This window comes from Callospermophilus lateralis, chromosome 7, assembly GCF_048772815.1.
Source record: "Callospermophilus lateralis isolate mCalLat2 chromosome 7, mCalLat2.hap1, whole genome shotgun sequence".
Taxonomy (NCBI): Eukaryota; Metazoa; Chordata; class Mammalia; order Rodentia; family Sciuridae; genus Callospermophilus; species Callospermophilus lateralis.
In genome coordinates, this window is record NC_135311.1 from 125,933,169 (window position 1) to 125,951,552 (window position 18,384).

Here is an 18,384-nt window from a genome sequence, read left to right on the forward strand (position 1 = left end):
AGGCGAGTGGAAAGTGATCGTCAGAAACCAGCCATTAGTGCCTGGTTGGAAGGGGACCCCCCCCTCCTCAAATTTGCCCTGCTCTGGTTCCTCTTCTCCTCCCCTCTCTTTCCTTTCCCGGGGATGGCCGCTCAGCCCTTGTGACTGACCTGCTAGTTCTTTCTCCGGCCCAGGTTGCCCTCTTTCTGGAGTCCGGCACACTTTCCCCACGTGTTGTAAGACCTCGTAGACTCAGCCTGGGGCTGGAGGCCGCTGCTTCCAGTCTTCTGCCTGGCACCTTAGGCTAGGTGACCCCAAGGTTCCTACATGAGATCCTACCTTACAAATAGCCATCAGGCTGGGCTGAGGCAGGAGGATGGTGAGTTCAAAGCCAGCCTCAGCAATTTAGTGAGGCCCTGTAGCAACTCAATGAGACCCTGTCTCTAAATAAAATATCAATAAGGTCTGGGGGTGTGGCTCAATGGTTAAGCATCCAGTTCCACAAACCAAAACCAACCAACCAAACAAAAAACAGCCATTGGAACTGCTCTAATGACTTCTACCTGCCAACAAAGAAAATGACCCAAAAAATGAAGAAAAATTTAAGATTTGTTCAGAGAGCCCAGGGGAGCCCCTGGCTAAGGTCTAAGGTCCAGGCAGTGCTCTGGAGAGTTATTCCCATCCATCTCCCTTCCTGGACTGTGGGCATCTCATCCATCTGTCACCTTGGTGTCTGCTGTATACTTAATACTCAGGAAAAATGTCTGATGAATGAATAAGACTCCTGGCCTCTCCGCTTCCTTCCTAAGTGACTTTTCTTTTTCTTTCTTTCTTTCTTTCTTTTTTTTTTTTTTTTTTTTTGTACAAGGAATTGAACCTAAGGGACGCTTAGCCACTGATCCATGTCCCAGCCCTTTTTGTTTTTTATTTTGAGAATGGGTCTTGCAATGTTGCTTAGGAACTCGATAAGTTGCTGAGGCTGGCCTGGAACTTGCAATCTCCTTTCTCAGCCTCCCAAATCATTGGGATTACAGGCGTGCAACGCTGTGCCAGGTTTCTAAGTGACTTTGAACAAGGTCCTTTTCTCCTCGTGACCCATATCAAAAATCTGTCAAATGAGGGACTGGGCTATGTCTCAAGGGAGCCCTTCAGCATTAAGTGCTATAAGTAGACAAGGGTAAATAGGCAAGGGATGGAGAGACAGGCTGCCTGGGGTGGGGTCTCCAGGGTCCCCAATAGAATGCCACGCTCAGGTCTGAGGCAGAGGGGAGCTGCCCTGATCCCTCATCTTGGGAGCTGCTGGAGACTGTAGGAGAGGGGTTGGAATTGATCGGGCTGGTGAGGGGGCACTATTAACTCCTGGCATCCCAGTGGCCCCCTCTCGGGGTCCCATTCCCTGGCTCTGCACCCTGGCCAGGGGAAGACCAATTTCTGCAGGAAACTCTGGGTACCCTGGGTACCGAACCCTCCCCTAAGCCAGCCTCCGAACAGGCTGTTCTTGTTTACGCCCCCCGTCCCAGGGGAACAGCGATTGCTCATCCTCGCCTGCGATTTGAGAGTGCCAAGTCTTTCAGGCCTGGAGGAAACACAAGCCCGGCTGGCCACTTGGCATCGGAATGCTCAGCTGGTCCCCTCCCGGGCTCATGTGACTGCAGCCCAGCTATAAATACCAGAGGGGCCTCAGCCCAAGACAGAATTCGGGCTCCCAGAGGAGACAGCAGAGAGGATCTGAGCAAGCGAGTGTTGGTGGCAACGGTCTGCGAAGCAGGTGGTGGGGGAGGCAGCCTCGCTCCAGCGATATGGATTATAAATCAAGCCTGATCCAGGATGGGAACCCCATGGAGAACCTGGAGAAGCAGCTGATCTGCCCCATCTGCCTGGAGATGTTTACCAAGCCCGTGGTGATCCTGCCCTGCCAGCACAACCTCTGCCGGAAGTGCGCCAGTGACGTCTTCCAGGTCGGTGCCCGCATGGCCTGTCCAGGGGCCCCGTGGTTCCTTCCCGCTGAGCCTAGGACCCTTCCGATCAGGACTGGCTCTTTTTCCTCCAAAGGAGGCCTGACGGTGGCTCAGGACTGGGCGAAGGGGGCTGGGGTGGCTCTGCGCCCCAGTCCTTCTCCATGACGCATGTCCCCTCCCGCCCTGCCTGCCCTCCCTGTTCACTCTGTGGTCAAGAGTCAAATGCCTGGAGCGATAAGTGGGGGAGGCAGGCGGAGAGGAGAGAGAAACCAGACCCCTGGGGCCGAGCCAGCCCCCGTGCCAGGGCCAGGAGCTCTGGGAGGAGGGTGGCAGGCGGCTCTGGGCAGCAGGGGCATCTTCCCTTTGAGGGTGTTTGCTTCAATATGGGGCAGGAGGGGCTCCATCTCCCTGAGAAAGAGAAGTGGAGGTCCTGGCTGGGAGGCGGGAGGCGGGGTTCCCAGGGACGCTGCAGGAAATGCTCTGTCCCTCTGGCATCTTTGAGGTGGCAGTCCCAGGACCTTGCTGTAATCATAAGGCCCCTCTCAGGGGCGGGCAAATGGAGGCACAGAGAGATAACGCTGCTTGCCCAGTGACTCTCAGAATAGGTGACTTGAACCCAGGTCTGCGGGCTCCTGGGTTGGGTGCGGGGAGTGCAGGTGCTCTGGTTTGACCAGAGCCTTGGGGTGAGCAGGGGAAGGCTAGGAGACTGGGACAGGAAGCAACCAAGGAGGCACACGCCTCACCTCTGCCTTGGTCACCTGCAGGCTGCCAATCCCTACTGGACCAACCGGAGCAGTTCGCTGTCCATGTCTGGTGGCCGTTTCCGCTGCCCCTCCTGTCGCCACGAGGTGATCATGGATCGTCATGGGGTGTACGGTCTGCAGAGGAACCTGCTGGTGGAGAACATTATCGACATCTACAAGCAGGAGTGCTCCAGGTCAGCGCAGGCCCCGGCCACTCCCAGGCACTGTCCTCCTGCTGTGTCTGCTCAGGATGGTGTCCCTGGGCAAGGACGCAGTTCAGAGCCACGGTCTTCCTCAGGCAGGAGTGGCTACTGTGGCTATTCAGCTCACCCAGTGAAGGGGGTTAGGCTGCCCTCTTGGGGGACACTGAGACGGAGATGGAGGGAAAGATGAGGTGTAAGGAAAGGAGACAGGAGCCTGTGGCGTGGCCCGGGTGCCAGAGAAAGTGCCCCGTGAGAACACAGCCAGGCTGCAGATAATAGCAACGGTCCTTCCCCCCACCTACAGCCGGGCCCTGGGATGCTTACTCTAGGTCCCCCATGGCCCGGGCCTGACTTTTGTTAGCCCCATTCCACCAGCATCTGAGACCCACAGAGGCAAAGTCAGTACCCAGCATTCCCGGCCGCAAAGCAAGTGGAGGATCTGGGTTGGCCCAGCCACCTGGCTCTGAGGCACCGTTCACAGCAGCTCCGTCTCAGGCAGAACTTGAATGGTGGGGTTGTGCAGCGTCATGTCGGGCCTCCAAATGGACAGAGACAGAGCCGTGCGGGAGGGAGAGCTTTATAAAAAAGGACGCCCTGGTTGGGGCAGAGCTCAGTGGTGGAGCGTGTGTTTGGCCAGCACAAGGCGGGGTTCAAGCCCCAGCACCAGAGGAAAAAAGGTCAGGACGTTCTGATGAGATGGTCTTTACGCTCCAGAACCTTCACCAAGCCCCTGGAGCACCATGCCCGAGGGAGACAGACCAGGCCAGTGACCAAACACTCGGGCCTGCAGGATGGTATTTGCTCTTCTGCTTCTGTTACTAAAGCTTTGGGACCTCTTGGTTGAGGATTTGGGGCTTTATTTTCCCAGTCTTCAAAAGAGGATGGACAGCAAGATCAGTTACTGTAGCAGGGCGCAGTGGTTCACATCTGTAATCCTAGAGACTCAGGAGGCTGAGGCAGGAGGATTGCAAGTTCAAGGCCAGCGTCAGCAATTTAGCAAGGCCGTAAGCATCTTAGTAAAACCCTGCCTCAAAATGAAAAATAAAAAGGGCCAGGGATATGGCTCAGTGGTGAAGTGCCTATGGGTTCAATCCCCAGTACAAAAAAGAAAAAAAAAAATCTGTTATTGTGACTGTCAAATAAGATATTGATAAGAAATGTTTAAAATCAAATATTTATTGAGAACTATGTGCAGGCATGTACTCAGTGCTTTTTATACATTTTTCCTGTGTCATCCTCCCAGTAATCCTCTAAGGCATTCTTATTTCCATGAAGAAATGCATGGTCAGAGAGGGTCAGAGGTTTGTCCAAGGTTACACAGCCAGCAAGTGTTAAATCTATGACTGATTCCACAATCTGAACATTCTTAACTCTTGGGCTATCTTGCCCCTGGTATTCCTAGAACTCAGTGCTACAAAAATATAAACATATTGTTGATCAAAGAAATTAAAATACAATTGATATTGTACCAAATAATCAGCCCACCCAGCATGGACCTAAGAGCATGTCCTGTTCAAACCCTTTGAGGCCTTTCCGAAGAGTCAAGTGGTAATGAGGCTGCCCTGTGCTGAGGGTCTGTCCCATGCCCTGCGCCTCACATTCTTTACAAACAACTTCCGCCCCGATTGCAGTAGTCCTGAGAGAGATTGAGGCTCTGAGAGGTGAGCTCATTTGTCCAAAACCACAGTGAATAAGGGGCAGAACAATCTGATTTGAACCCAGATGTTGAAACCTGAGCTCGGCAGGGTGGGTCCCCGGGAGGGAGGTGAGCTCAGGCCACTGACCCTCAGGATCTTGCCGCACCTCTGCACGGCCATCCGGGGCTCTTTCCCCAGGGCATGGGGACAGGTGGTCTCCTGCCAGCATGGAGACCCTGGGCTCAAGGATGCAAAAAGACACGTCTGGAAAGACAGTCCAGAACTGGAGGGGACAATAAAGCCTGGGTGTGACCAGTCACGCAAGGCGGTTGGAAGGTGAGGCGTTGACACGGATAGGGGACAGTCATCATTTGACGTGGATGAGATCCTGTGATGTCAGGGACTGGGAACCGTTCAGATGAGAGTATGGTCTAGCTGGAGGGGTGAGGCCTACCCCAACCTGGGCTGGGAAATGGCCGATTTTACCCTGTGAGAAGGACACAGAACGTGCCGGAAACCCTAAGTGGAGAATGCAGTGAAGGTGTCTAAGCAGGAGTGTAGAGGAGAGAGAGAGCCGCAGCTCTGGACCCAGGGGAGACTCCCTGGGAGTCGGTTGAGGCTGGCGCTGGGCCACCCTGTGCTTGGCCAACCCTGTGCTAGATGTGTGACTCAGCAGCACGTGGCCTCCTCTCTGAGCCTCAGGTGTCGCCGGGCTGTGCTTATTGGTTTATTCTTTCTACCTGGATTGAATGACATCTCCTCGCGCCCGGTACTGTCCACTGTAGATTCAGGGATGAAGTGACCAGGCGAGCGTCTCAGCTTGGGTGGAAGATACAGTCTGGAGGATCAAATATAGAATGACACGAGGCCATCAGTATAAATTGCTTAGTTCAGAGCCCAGTCTGCAGCAACCAAGAGCTGTGGTGACTATAATTAGAGCAAAGCGCTCTAGCCTCCCTTGCCCTGCCGGGCTGGGTGACCTTGGGCAAGTCAGTTCACTGGGGAGGGAGGGCTGCTAACCACTTCCAAGTCCACTCTCTGGAATTCTAAGACCCGTCCTGTGTCCTCTGCATTGGCAGAGCCCCAAGCCAAGCCCAGCAGCCGAGTCCTGGGTTGTGGGGATAGGTTTGGTGACATTGTTTCCCTGGTTCTGGTCCTCCTGTGATTGAAGCCGGGGGAGGGGCTCGGGACTCCCCCTGACCTGTGACTGTCCCTCACCTTAGCCGGCCCCTGCAGAAGGGCAGCCACCCAATGTGCAAAGAGCACGAAGATGAGAAAATCAACATCTACTGCCTTACGTGCGAGGTGCCCACGTGTTCCATGTGCAAGGTCTTCGGAGCCCACCAGGCCTGCGAGGTGGCCCCGCTGCAGAGTGTCTTCCAGGGACAGAAGGTACCAGCTCGGGCTGCTTCTACCCCTAGATGATTCAGGAGGTGGATTTGATCCTCGTTGATTTGCTGAGCAGGCCTTTTAGGAATAGTCCCTCGGGAGGGACTTCCCAGGCCGCAGGGACATCAGCCCTTGCCTTCCTGGGGGAGGTGGCTGAGCTCATGGGTTATACTTAGAACCATCTGAGAGCCCCTGGGTGTGGCCACAGGGGAGAAGCCAGACCCCACCGCCAGGACACCAGGCCCTCTCAGGCCACGGCTTCTCCATCCTGTGTACCCGAGCCTCAGAGCTCCAGACTCCGTACTCCCCTGCAACGGGAGGCAGCCTAGAGCCCTCTCCCGGGGCCCCTGACCTCTCCATCCTGTCACATTGTAAACTCTAGCCCCCCTTTCTGTACTCTTTCTCCCTACTTTCTATTCCTCTCTTGATCTCTTTCTTCTAGCACTTTCCAACTCTATTTCTTTTCTCAGATACCAGCCCCTCCTCTGCTAGTATCTGGCTGTGTGTTTTGGGCAGCTCAGCTGCCTTCTCTGGGCCTCATCTGTAAATAAGGGATGCAGGATCTCTCTGGTATTCTCTGCAATGGACCTGAGTGACACCCTAGTAAAGCTGGAGACCCTTTCTAGCAGAGAGGGGACTGAGGGCCCCATGTCGCTGCCAGGCATGAGCATGCCAGCCCGAGTCTGTTTCCGTGTCTCTTCTCCTGACTCCCATCCATCCTCCCCTCTAGACTGAACTGAGTAACTGCGTCTCCATGCTGGTGGCGGGGAATGACCGTGTGCAGACCATCATCACTCAGCTGGAGGACTCCTGTCGAGTGACCAAGGTAAGGGGACGCAAGAGCCCTGCCTGGAGGTTTGAAGTCCCGTAAAACTGGTCTCTGGGAAAGACTCGCTCCTGGATTGTGAATGAAGGCTGCGGCTTGGAGCCCCTGGTAATCCACAGGAATGGCCAGGGAGGGACGAAGCCGTCCATCTGCTCACTTAGCAAATGCTTCGTGAGCACAGCTGTGTCAGGCATGACCAAGACGGACCTGGTCCCTGACCAGGAAGTGCCCGCCAATCATCCCCAGCATTTATTCAGCACTAGTAATTTTCAGAACACTCTTCTCCAGTGTGTTGTGGAGCCCAAAGCTCCTCCAACGTTAGAGGCATATGACCCCCAACCCCGGGGGTTCTGACGCAGTAGGTCTGGGAGGAAGCGTGCAACTCTACATTTCTGACAGGCTCCCAGGGTTTGCCCAAGCTGCAGGCCCACAACCACACTCCGAGTGGCAAGACTGCAGAGGGCAGAAGGGGACTTTCCCAGCCCTGGAGAAGCATCCAGGATTCCTGTCTCCCTTGAGGCGGGGAGCTGGAGAAGAGCTGGGGCAGTAACTGCCAGTGGGTGAAAAGTTGAGGGCAGGATGGGTTCAAAGGAAGGAGGGGGACAAGGTGATCGCCTCTGAGAGTTCCCCATCCGAGAGGCGCTACTGTCATATCCACTGTACAGAGCAGGTAGCTCCGGTGTGGCATCCTGGGGAGAAGGAAGCTTGCCTCTCCTCTGGGGTCGCTACAGGGAGCTGACTTCCACCTCACCTGAGAGTGAGGCAGACCTTCCTGCCGCCAGCCTCAGCCTCAGCCCCACGTGGAGGGAAATGTGCAACTTGGGGCCTGGAGAGGGGTCATCTTCTGTGACCTGAGTCTCCAGCTGTTCTCCACGATACCAGCTTCCACACGTCACTGAGCGTCTCTGGGATCTCACGGGCACTTTGCCTTCTGCCAAATGGGGATGTCAAAGGCCTCCTCCAAAGCTACGTAGTAAGGACCCCACGGGATGTGACCATGGGATTTCTGTCCCCAGGAGAACAGTCACCAGGTGAAGGAAGAGCTGAGTCAGAAGTTCGACACCCTGTACGCCATCCTGGACGAGAAGAAGAGCGAGTTACTGCAGCGGATCACGCGGGAGCAGGAGGAGAAGCTGGGCTTCATCGAGGCCCTCATCCAGCAGTACCGCGGGCAGCTCGACAAGTCCACCAAGCTGGTGGAGACAGCCATCCAGTCCCTGGACGAGCCTGGCGGGGCCACGTTCCTCCTGGTGAGTGGAACTCAGAAGGCCTGGGCCGCTTCAGGGTGTGCCCTTCCACTGCCCACCCATGGCCCCTTGGACAAGTCATTTAAACCCTAGAGCCTCAGTTTTCTCTTCTGTGAAATGGGCATGTAACAAACTGCCTTCCTCTTACTGATTTAATGAGGATCAAATAAGGGAATGGTTGTGAATTGACGTTGGAAGCTCCAACATACAGGGTTCCACAGAGAGGCAATTAATTGAGCACCTAGTATAGCACAGGCGCTGAGGTGGAAACAGAGGTGAACAAGGCACAGCCCCGACCTGGAGGAGCTTGTGAGGAGATGACAGAGAAGGCTCAGCTGTAAGACGTCAGAGTTCAGTTCACTAAAAACTTCCTCAGCTCCTGTGGGCTAGGCTTTGCACCTGAAGAGGTGATTAGGCTGCTTCTGACTGGGAGGCCTCAGGCTGTAGGAGGACTTGGATTGACACCTGGAGAATCCTGGCCTCCTACCAGGCCAATGGGAGGGTCCAAGGGTGGTGACAAGACACGTGCAGGCCATGGACGGAGGGGGAAAATCCAAGTTCCGTTCAGCTCAGGTGGGGTGTGGGTCACCACTGGGCTGGGGACAGGCACCCAGCGTCCATCTGCAGCACCGAGTCACTGTCTCTGCACGTCTCCTGGGGTCACCCCTGGCTGCAGTCCTGACCTCTGTCCTCTCCCCCCACAGAGTGCCAAGGAGCTCATCAAAAGGTCAGTGTCCCCAGGGCCCCTGGCTCATCGCCCAACGCCCAGCAGGGCCCCTGGTGCCTGACCCGTGGGACCCCTGAGCTTTAGGCCCCCGGGGAGGGGACCCCTGGATGGCTTTTCTGGCCGGTGCATCCCTCTTCCTTGGACCATCCTTCTGCTTGAGGCTGGAGAGGAAACACTCTGCCCCCCGCCCCCAGGAGTCTCTCCCTGAAGCCGGGGCTTGGGCCTGGCCCAGAGCCGGGGCTGCCCCATGAGACCCCAGAGCTGAGCCTCGTGGTCTCACCCTTCTCTCTCCCTGTAGCATCGTGGAGGCTTCCAAGGGCTGCCAGCTGGGCAAGATAGAGCAGGGCTTTGAAAACATGGACTACTTTACTTTGGACCTAGAACACATAGTGGACACCCTCAGGGCCATCGACTTTGGGACAGGTAACAGAGGCCGTGGTGCCACTTGTCTGTCTGCTTGGCCCCGAAGGCCAGCATCTCTCCCACCAAGCCCCGTGGGGAGGCCGCCACACTAACAACCCCACCAGCTGCCAAGCCAACCTCTAGATGAGCCCAGAGCCCAGTGCAGTGCCTGGGGCATAATTGTCGAGCAATAAGTTATTTATGGATCCAAAGATCGGAGTGTAAGGAATCAGACAGACCTGAGTTTAAATCCCAGTTCTGCCATTTGTGTGTTATCTGTGTGACCTTTGCAAGGTCCCCCTCCACCTCTTTGAGCTTCATTTTGTAACTTCAAGAACTAGGTTGAAGTTGGGTTTGGTGATGCACACCTCCAATCCCCGCTGCTTGGGAGGCTGAGGCAGGAGGATTGCAAGTTCAAGGCCAACCTCAGCAACTTAACAAGACCCTGTCTCAAAAATTAAAAAGGGCCCGGACATGGCTCAGTAGTTAAGCGCCCCTGGGTTCTATTCCCAGTACCAAAAAAAGGTCCTAAAGCTGAAATAGCAATGGATGGGTCCATCCCTTACTGTAGATCATCCTTGCTCCATGGCTTCCCTCCCTAAGCTGAGGTGTTCAAGAGTGGGTGCTGCCTGTGGACATGACCTGCCGAAGCCCCACTGCCCTTCGTAACTTCTCAGCCTCAGTTGCATCGTAGGTAAAATGGAAGGATACGATCAATAGCTACCAACGGCTGCCAATTACTGAGCCCATTGATTAGGCTTTCCGTGTCCCGCGCACTAAGCCCTTAACATCAATCCTGTCCTTCAGTACAACTTTATGAGAGGTTCTATTATCATTCCTATTTTGTAGTTGAGGAAACTCAAGCTCAGAGAGGATAAGCAAGTGGTTCAAGGCCACACAGCTAGTGAGTAATTCACTCCAATCCCACTGTGGGTCATCTGGCTCACAGGACCCTGCTGAGGGTACATGACATGCTGTGTATAAAGCACTTAGCACAACACTTGGCAAACAGTGAGTCCCCAGTGAAAGCTAAAGTGAGCAGTGGTTGGGATAATGATTAAACAACAACAAACTCCCTGGGTTACGCACAGAACCCAGGCCCTTGGCTAGAATGCTGACTGTGACTTTGGAGGCATTTTGGCTTGTTTTGTTTTTGTTTTTTCGGTACCAGGGACTGAGCCCAGGGGTGCTTAACCACTGAGCCACATCCCCAGATTATTTTTAAATTTATTTATTATAATTTTTGGTGCTGGGGATTGAACCAGGGCCTTGTACATGCAAGACAAGCACTCTACCAACTGAGCTATATCCCCAGCCCTATTTATTTTATTTTGAGAAAGGGTCTCACTAAGTTGCTTAGGGCCTCACTCAATTGCTAAGTCTGGCCTCAAACTTGCAATCCTCCTGTCTCAGCCTCCAGAGTTTCTGGTATTACAGGCGTGCTCCCTCAGGGGTCCCACAGGATTAAGGAGGTGTTTTGGGAGATGGGTGGGGAAGGGGCATGCTCCCTCTTTGGAGAGCTCGAAGGAGAGGCCCCAGGATGAGAAAATGGGGTCACAGCTTGCAACTCCCTCTGGTACTCAGTGTAAGGAGCAGAGATGGCCCCAGACCTGTTCCCTTCCCATATCCTCCCCTCTGTGGGCTGAGGGATGAGGAAGATGGGTCGGGTGCTGAGCAAGCCGATTCCAAAAGCGTAGTGAAATGATCTTCTAGGACTCTGACCTGAGAAGGAGGAGTCTGTCCTGTGTTCCCCAGGCAACCTCTGTCTGTCTGAGATGTGCAGAGGCATGAGGGCTGCTCCCTAGGTCCCCCCCAGGTCTCTGTGGCCACAGGAAAAACAGGGCTGGAGGGGAGAAAAGACTGCAGCTCAGCTCGGGTCTGGCGATGGAGCGGGACAGGTTTCTGCTGTCTCCCCGTGGCCCTTGGAGCCGGGCAGGGGGAGAGGGCCCGCAGCCTGGCTGTTCCTGGCAGCTGGTCTGAAGAAGCAGCCCCATCCTAACACAGCTGGTCTCTGTCACAGATGAGGATGAGGAAGAGTTCATTGAGGAAGAGGAAGATCAGGAAGAGGAAGTGTCCACAGAAGGGAAGGAGGAAGGTAAGAACTCCAAGGGTCTCCATCCATTCCTTCCGTAACAACGTGAGGTACCTACCATTTGCACAGTGCCATGCTGGCATTGGGGGTGACACTTTGTCCTATTCCCAGTGTGTGTCTTAAACCCATGAAGGGCAAGGTTATTACTCTTTACCTTTAATGAGAAAACCAACTACGTGCAGTGGCGCACGCCTGTAATCCCAGAGACTCATGAGGCTGAGGCAGGAGGATCTCAAGTCTGAGGCCAGCCTTAGTAATTTGCAATTTGGTGAGGCCCTCAGCAAATTAGCAAGACTCTGTCTCAGAATAAAAAAATTTAACCCCTGGGTTCAATTCCCAGTGCCAACAAACAAAAACCCAAATTATTCATCATAGAAAGTTTCCGTTTTATATGTAAGTGACCCTCCTCAGTGGAAAGCAATTCTACACAGAAGGGGAAAAGACAGGCCACTGAGGGAAAAGACAAGGGGCCTTAAGCCAGGCTAGGTCCACTGAGATGTTTTCATCAGGCAGCATAGGATTCAGAGTTTTTGAAAATTCATTGCTAACATTTTAAAAATTACAGATTTATTTATTTTATTTTTTGCAATACCTGTGATCAAACAGAAGGCCCCACACTTGCTAGGTGAGTGCTCTACCACGGAGCTATCCCCCAGCCCTTCTTAAGTTTTGAGCCAGGGTCTTGCTAAGCTGCTGAGGTTGGCCTTGAATTTGTGATCCTCCAGCCTCAGTCTCTCAAGTTGCTGGGATTACAGGTGTGCGCCACTGCACTAGGCTCCACTTTGGTTTTAAAAGGAAGAGACCAGAAGGAAATATGGTTTAATGACTTTATTTCTAAGTCACTGCTAGGTACTGGGTTCAGTCCTTAGCGCCACAAAAAAATAAATAAATAAAATAAAAGGACTGGGGTTGTGGCTCTGTGGCAGAGCATTTGCCTAGCATGCCTGAGGCACTGGGTTCGATCCTCAACACCACATAAAAATAAACAAGTAAGGGCTGGGGTTGTGGCTCAGTGGTAGAGCGCTTGCCTAACATGTGTGAGGTACTAGGTTCGATTCTCAGCACCACATATAAATAAAAAAAGATCCATCAACAACTAAAACAAATTTTTTTAAATAAACAAAATAAAGGTATTCTGTCCATCTACAACTCCAAAAAAATTAAAAATAATTGCTATATTTCTAAGTTGCTACATTTCTTAAGCTCTGGTTCTGAATCCCTTTCTGACCAAGTGCCTCTTTTTAAAATTTCAGGACACCAATAAGGAGCTGGATGAGAGACCCTCAGGATGCAGAGAGACTGGGGAGGGGGGGCGGGCCCACCTGCCTTGGTGACCGGCCCGGGTGGGAGGGGTCGGGGCCCCGCTGCAATAGGGAGGTGTGTCATCTCTGCTCAGAGAGCAGGGACTAGAGTAGGACCCCATCGCTGTGTCCAGCAGCCACTGAACCAGAATGGGAAACGGGCTTGAAACAATCACAAAGGACACTTTTCTACGTTGGTGCAAAATGAAATATTTTGTACATTTTTAAAATGTGATTTTTTTTTTTCTTTTTGTATATACTTGTATATGTATGCCAATCTGGTGCTTTTTGTAAAGGAACTTTTGTATGACGCTTGGTTGTCAGAAAGATGGGGAGAAAGCCAGGCAGACGGAGCCACCCCCTTCCTTCCTTCATGGGGGGGTGGGGGGCAGGGCAGCACTCAGGGGCCTAGGAAGGGGAAACGTACTGTATCTCAGGTCCCATCCCCGCCGTGGTGGGGGTCTGAGTTCGAGTCCTATGTTGTTTTAATAAACGCACAACGCTCTCTTCCTGTTATTACAAACCATCTGAGTTTTCTTTCATTCAGCCTGTTTTCCCCCAAGAAGGGGGTCTTTTGCGTGGTGGTGGTGGGGGTCCATCTGTTTGGGCACTCGGGAAACTGGCTGTGAGAATTTGAAATTGGCTTTTACTGGGCAAGGGTGGAGGGTCCAGAGTTCAGCGTTCAGCACCTACCTCTCTCCCTCCAGGGCCTATTGTATTTTCACTGGGAAAGGATTTATTTGGGGAAGGATCAAGTTTGGGCTCCTTCCCAGGGATTGTCTGGACACTGGGAAAGCATGTATTGAGAAAGGATCAATGTTATCAATGTTTTGCCATATTCCTCCCTCTTCCCAGGCCACCATTTTGGGGGCTGTCATTTCCGAATCCTTCACTGGGGATTGAACCCAGGGACACTGAACCTGCAATCCTCCTGCCTCAACTTCCCAAGTAGCTGGGATTACAAGTGTGTGCCACTGTTGCAGAAAGCTCAGTCCTTGTCCCCAATGCCAATCCAATAACCAGGATACAGTTTTGAGAAAAAGGAAAAAGAAGATGTATTTCTTTGCTAGCAAAGCAGAAACTCAGGGGACTCCTGTCCCAAAGGCTGAGATTCTGCCCTTCAGTATAGGAACAGGGGGCTTTTCAAGAGGTGATTCAGAGAAAATGAGATTAGAGAGGGGAGATCAGGAAGGAGATCAGGGAAAGAAGACGAGGGAGGAGAAAGCCAGGGAAGAGAAGTTTGGGAAAAAGAAAAAGTCAAGTGAGTTTCCAAGCAATGAGGATTATAGTCAAAGCATCAAGTGAACCCCTGTTACACTACCACCCCTGGTTTAAGAAGCATCTTTAAACCAGCATTTCCCAATGTGAGCTCCATGGAAAACTAGCCCTGAGATGGTCCTTACAGAGGAGGTTTGATGTTTGTTGCTCTGGTTCACCAGAAAACAGGTCTGAGAAAAAGCCTGGGTTGTAGCCAGGCTCGGTGGCACACATCTGTAATCCCAGCGGCTCAGGAGGCTGAGGCAGGAGGATCGCAAGTTCAAAGCCAGCCTCAACCACTCAGCAAGGACCTCCACAACTCAGTGTGACCCTGTCTGTAAATAAAATATAAAATAGGGCTGGGAATGTGGCTCAGTGGTCGAGTGCCCCTGAGTTAATTCCCGGGCACACACACACACAAAATGTCTAGATGCTTTAGCTGGTGGTCAAGTCCAAGGGTAGACAGAATAAAGGAAGATGGAAGCAAGGCAGATGGAGAGGCAAAAGCACACCGGCTGCATTACCAAGCTGGCCACAGCTTCACCAAAGCCCTGCTGTGGCTGTCTGAAAGCACCTAGCAGGTCACACAGAAGGCAGCAAGTTCCAGCAGTTCCTGGGGGCAGGGAGGAGGGCGGGGAGGAGGAGGGGAGGTTTGTGAGCTGACTCCTTCCCATCTCCTGTTTCCTCTCCGAGTTGAAGCTGGCTCCCTGCACTCCCAGGTTGCATCACGTGGCCCCCTAGTGGGCACCTCCATGGTGCAGTTGAGTTGGAACTATAGGGCTCCGTGGAGCGCACGTTACTGTCACCCCCCAGGAACCTGTAACTTCAAACTTTGTATATACTTGTATATACCCTGCGGAATCTGTCCAGCCTTTTAGACACGCACAACACAATGGCAAGGTAAGGCCAGGAGCAGTCCTGCCTTAAAAGAAGCTGAGACCCTGAAGTGCTGCCTGATCTTGGTCTCATTACTTTTTTGGTGGATGGAATATTTAGCCCAGCAAGAACTAGGGAGTTCTTGGCTCACATGACTTCCCCAGAACTAGCACATGATTGAACTCCCTTTAGGAAAGCCCTAACCCTTCCCACCTCTGCCCACTTCCCTTCCAAGAGTTTTTCCTAAGGCTAACTTGGTCCCTAACTGGGAATTGCAAGGAATCAGACTTTGGTCTCTTTTCTAGACCTTTCTCAATATTTTAATTTTTAAAAAATTGTGTAGCACACACATAAGTGCATAAAAGTAGTTATAAGATTTAATGAAGCCCTGCATTACTACCACTCAGGCCAACACAAGGAATACTGCCAGCCCCCAGAACTGTCCTTATGTCTCCCTCCCAATGTAGCTGCTCCTTCTGCCTGAGGTTAGCCAGTGTCCTTTTTCAGATAATCACTCACTTGCTTTTCTTGATGGTTTTATCTCACAAAGTATCTTCCCACAGAAGACCAAAATAATTTGAAACCAGAAAGACAAAGCCTTCTGTACCATGAAATCACAAGAATCAGTATCATAACCTGGGTACATTCTGTCTCCAGATGGCCACTCCAGGTTACTGATTACATGGGAAGCAGGCACTTCAGTCTCATATCTTGTCACTTATGGGGGCGGGTGGAGGTCAGGCTAAGCTCTGAAGTCAGTTCCTTTAAATTCCAGGAAAAGCTGAGCGCGGTGGCTCACACCTGCAATCCCAGCAAACAGGGAGGCTGAGGCAGGAGGATGGAAAATTCAACGTCAGCCTCAGCAATTCAGTGAGGCCCTGTTTCAAAATAAAAAATAAAAAGGGTTGGGGATGTGGCTCTGTGATAAAGCGCCCCTAGGTTAAATCCCTAGTAGGAAACAAAACCAGACACACTAAGGCTCTTTCTGTCCTGGCAAATCTGAATACTTAAGGCTGGTGATTTCTTTCTTTGTTGCTGTTCTGGTGTTTGGGATTGAATCCAGGACCTTTCCACATGCTCGGCAAGCCCTGAGCTTCATCCTAGCTCCTAAAGAAGGGTTCTTTATTATTATTATTATTATTATTTTAGTTATAGTTTAACACAATCTCTTTGTTTTATTTTTTTATTTTTATGTGGTGCTGAGGATCGAACCCAGGGCCTCGCACGTGCTAGGCGAGCACTCTACCCCTGAGCCACAATCCCAGCCCCCTAAAGAAGGGTTCTTGATCTACAAACTTCCTTTAAGATCACCCTGCAAGAGAGGAAAGCTGGCTTGAGGGTTTTTTTTCCAATGAATCTCAAATATAGTTCCATAGGCTGCTGCATCAGAATCATCAGGAAAGGTTTCCCCCTCCCTAAACCTTTCATTATGGGAAATTTTTTAAATACTGAAAGAATAGTGTAACCCCATGGACCCACCATTTTCTTTTCAATTTTTTTTTTCTTTTATTTTTTGGTACTGGGGACTGAACCCAGGGATGCTTTACCACTGAGCTACATTCCCCAGCCCTTTTTTCAGTTTTCACACAGGGTTCCCTAAGTGGTTGAGGCTGGTCTCAAACTTGGGATTCTTAACATTCCTAATCGCTGAATTACAGGCCTGCACCACTGTACCCGTCTGAAGTTTTTATTAATGAACTTTTTGGTTAGTTGAACTCTTGCAAATTGATTAAAATGCATTCTGAGGGTACGCGGGTGGTGGGTCTGTTGGGTGTCTGGGAGACTCCCCGTTCTTGGAGAACATCATGGAATCCCTTACCCTCCCCCTCCTCTCCAAAGGGCGCCAAGCCAAGAGCGCCAAATTCAAAGGTTTCCTCGACCAATCCCCATAGGACACTGTGTCTGCTCAGTGATCCCGAGTCACCCTGCCAATCAGCACCCGCCAAGTCCCCTAAGCAACTCTTCTTAAGCCAAAGCTTGTAAGCACACTCTCTCTTCTGTGTCCTCTGCCCTCTTCCTCCTCTTTCTTTCTTCTCTCTACCCTTTCTTTATCTTTCTGCTCCCCCTTCTCTCTGCTCTCTACCTCTCCTTTTGGCCCAGCAGCCCCCCAATAAAATCTCTTGGTTGACTCTCCATCTCTCGCCTTTCAGGGACAACCTCGAACTCCATTTCTCCTGTTAAACTCTCACCACAGGGTTCTGACACCATGTGCGCAAACCCAGCAAGCAGGGGACACCAGCTGGGTGTCTATATCTACCTGGAGGACTTGGTCTCCCCCCACTTTAGGTGTCAGTCATAAGCCCCAGGTTGTTTTACTTGTGCTTCTGACCTACTGGCTATAAATCGGGGTTCCCAAACCCACTCCTTGAGTTTGATCACGGTGTTACTTAAAGCTTGATGACAATCCAATAACGAAGACAAGGTCTTGGGAAAAAAAGAAAAAGGTTTATTGCATTGCTGGCAAAGGAGGAACACTGGGGACTCCAGTTCCAAAGGCTGTGATTCCGCCTGTCTACAGGCTTTTATAGAAGTGATTCAGAGAAAGTGAGATTAGGGAGGAGAAGATCAGGGCGGTTACCTGTCCCTGAGCCCATACCCCCCACAGGAACGAAGCAACACAGACTTTGGGGATGGCACCAGAAGATGCAGAAATGACTACCTCCCCAACTAACAATGGAATTATAACTCCCAACAGAGAACGCGTGGAATGTAGGCTTTGAGTCTCAAAAAATCACAGCCTCTGGGACGGGAGTCCCCTGTGCTTCCCCATTACTAACGAAGCAATAAACCTTCTTTTCCTTTTTCTTAAAACCATGTTCTTGTTATTGGGTTGGCATCAGAGACAAGGATTAAGCTTTTGGTAACAAAGAGACTCATAGGGCAAGGTGTGTGGGAAGGGGTTCCGAGTTTCCATGCCCTCTCCAGGCACACCACCCTCCAGGAGTCTCCATGTGTTTATCTGGAAACTTCCTGAACCCTGTCATTTGTTTTTTTGGTACCGGGAATTGAACTCAGGGGAACTCAGCCACTGAGGCACATCCCCAGCCCTATTTTATGTTTTATTTAGACACAGGGTCTCACTGAGTTGCTTAGTGCCTTGCTTTTTGCTGACACTGGCTTTGAATTCGTGATCTTCCCATCTCAGCCTCCTGAGCTGCTGGGATTACAGGCCTGAACCATTGCGCCCAGCTTCTTTTGGGGTTTTAGGGAGACTCTGTGTTATAAGCATGATTAAAGCCTGGTCAACCGTGTAGAAATGTGGTTGAACAAAATAGTGTTGAAACCGGAGTTCTGAGGCGTGACTTGATTCCCCACTTCACCAATTTCCTTCTGGGCTCTTGTCTCCGAAATTTTGAAGATTACAATCCATGGACAACATGGAAGGGAAGAGTAAAAGGAGCAGGATTCATTTAAGTGAGCAGAGACAGAAAGAACTCCCCTCAAGTGGGAGAGAGGGGGCATATAGCAGAAAGACCCATTTTGATGTGCTGGTTTAGGAATATATTTATTTATTTATTTATTTATTTATTTATTTAAGAGGTGATATATTGTAGAGCTTGGAGCAAAATCTGTGTAAAATAAGCACTAAAAAAGTATCTAGGCTGTGGCCTCCCTATAATTTCCATCCGGGTTCACCCCCACCTTCCGTTTTCCATCTGGGAGGCCTAGGAGTAGGCTGGAGGTGTTTGCACAGGGGAGCCTCAAGGTATTTTACATTAGAAATAGGTCTTTGAGGTGCTCAGTAAT

General features: G+C 51.6%; 1 protein-coding gene across 1 annotated transcript; it reads left to right on the plus strand.

Moving 5' to 3' along the window:
• Positions 1-1,659: 1,659 nt before the first annotated feature.
• Positions 1,660-13,027, plus strand: Trim63 (tripartite motif containing 63). The gene is made up of 9 exons (XM_076860998.2): positions 1,660-1,937; positions 2,702-2,874; positions 5,744-5,912; positions 6,640-6,735; positions 7,752-7,985; positions 8,687-8,709; positions 9,008-9,132; positions 11,132-11,206; positions 12,457-13,027. Exons 1-9 carry the CDS (start codon positions 1,779-1,781, stop codon positions 12,465-12,467), a joined length of 1,065 nt encoding a protein of 354 aa, XP_076717113.1. The 5' UTR covers positions 1,660-1,778; the 3' UTR covers positions 12,468-13,027.
• The last annotated feature ends 5,357 nt before the right edge of the window (positions 13,028-18,384 follow it).

Excerpts from the sequence above, each read along its gene's own strand:
- Trim63 (XM_076860998.2), top strand. The coding sequence starts at position 1,779 with ATGGATTATAAATCAAGCCTGATCCAGGATGGGAACCCCATGGAGAAC. Across the intron at positions 2,875-5,743 it reads TACAAGCAGGAGTGCTCCAG|CCGGCCCCTGCAGAAGGGCA; the intron begins GTCAGCGCAGGC and ends CCCTCACCTTAG. Across the intron at positions 7,986-8,686 it reads GCGGGGCCACGTTCCTCCTG|AGTGCCAAGGAGCTCATCAA; the intron begins GTGAGTGGAACT and ends CTCCCCCCACAG.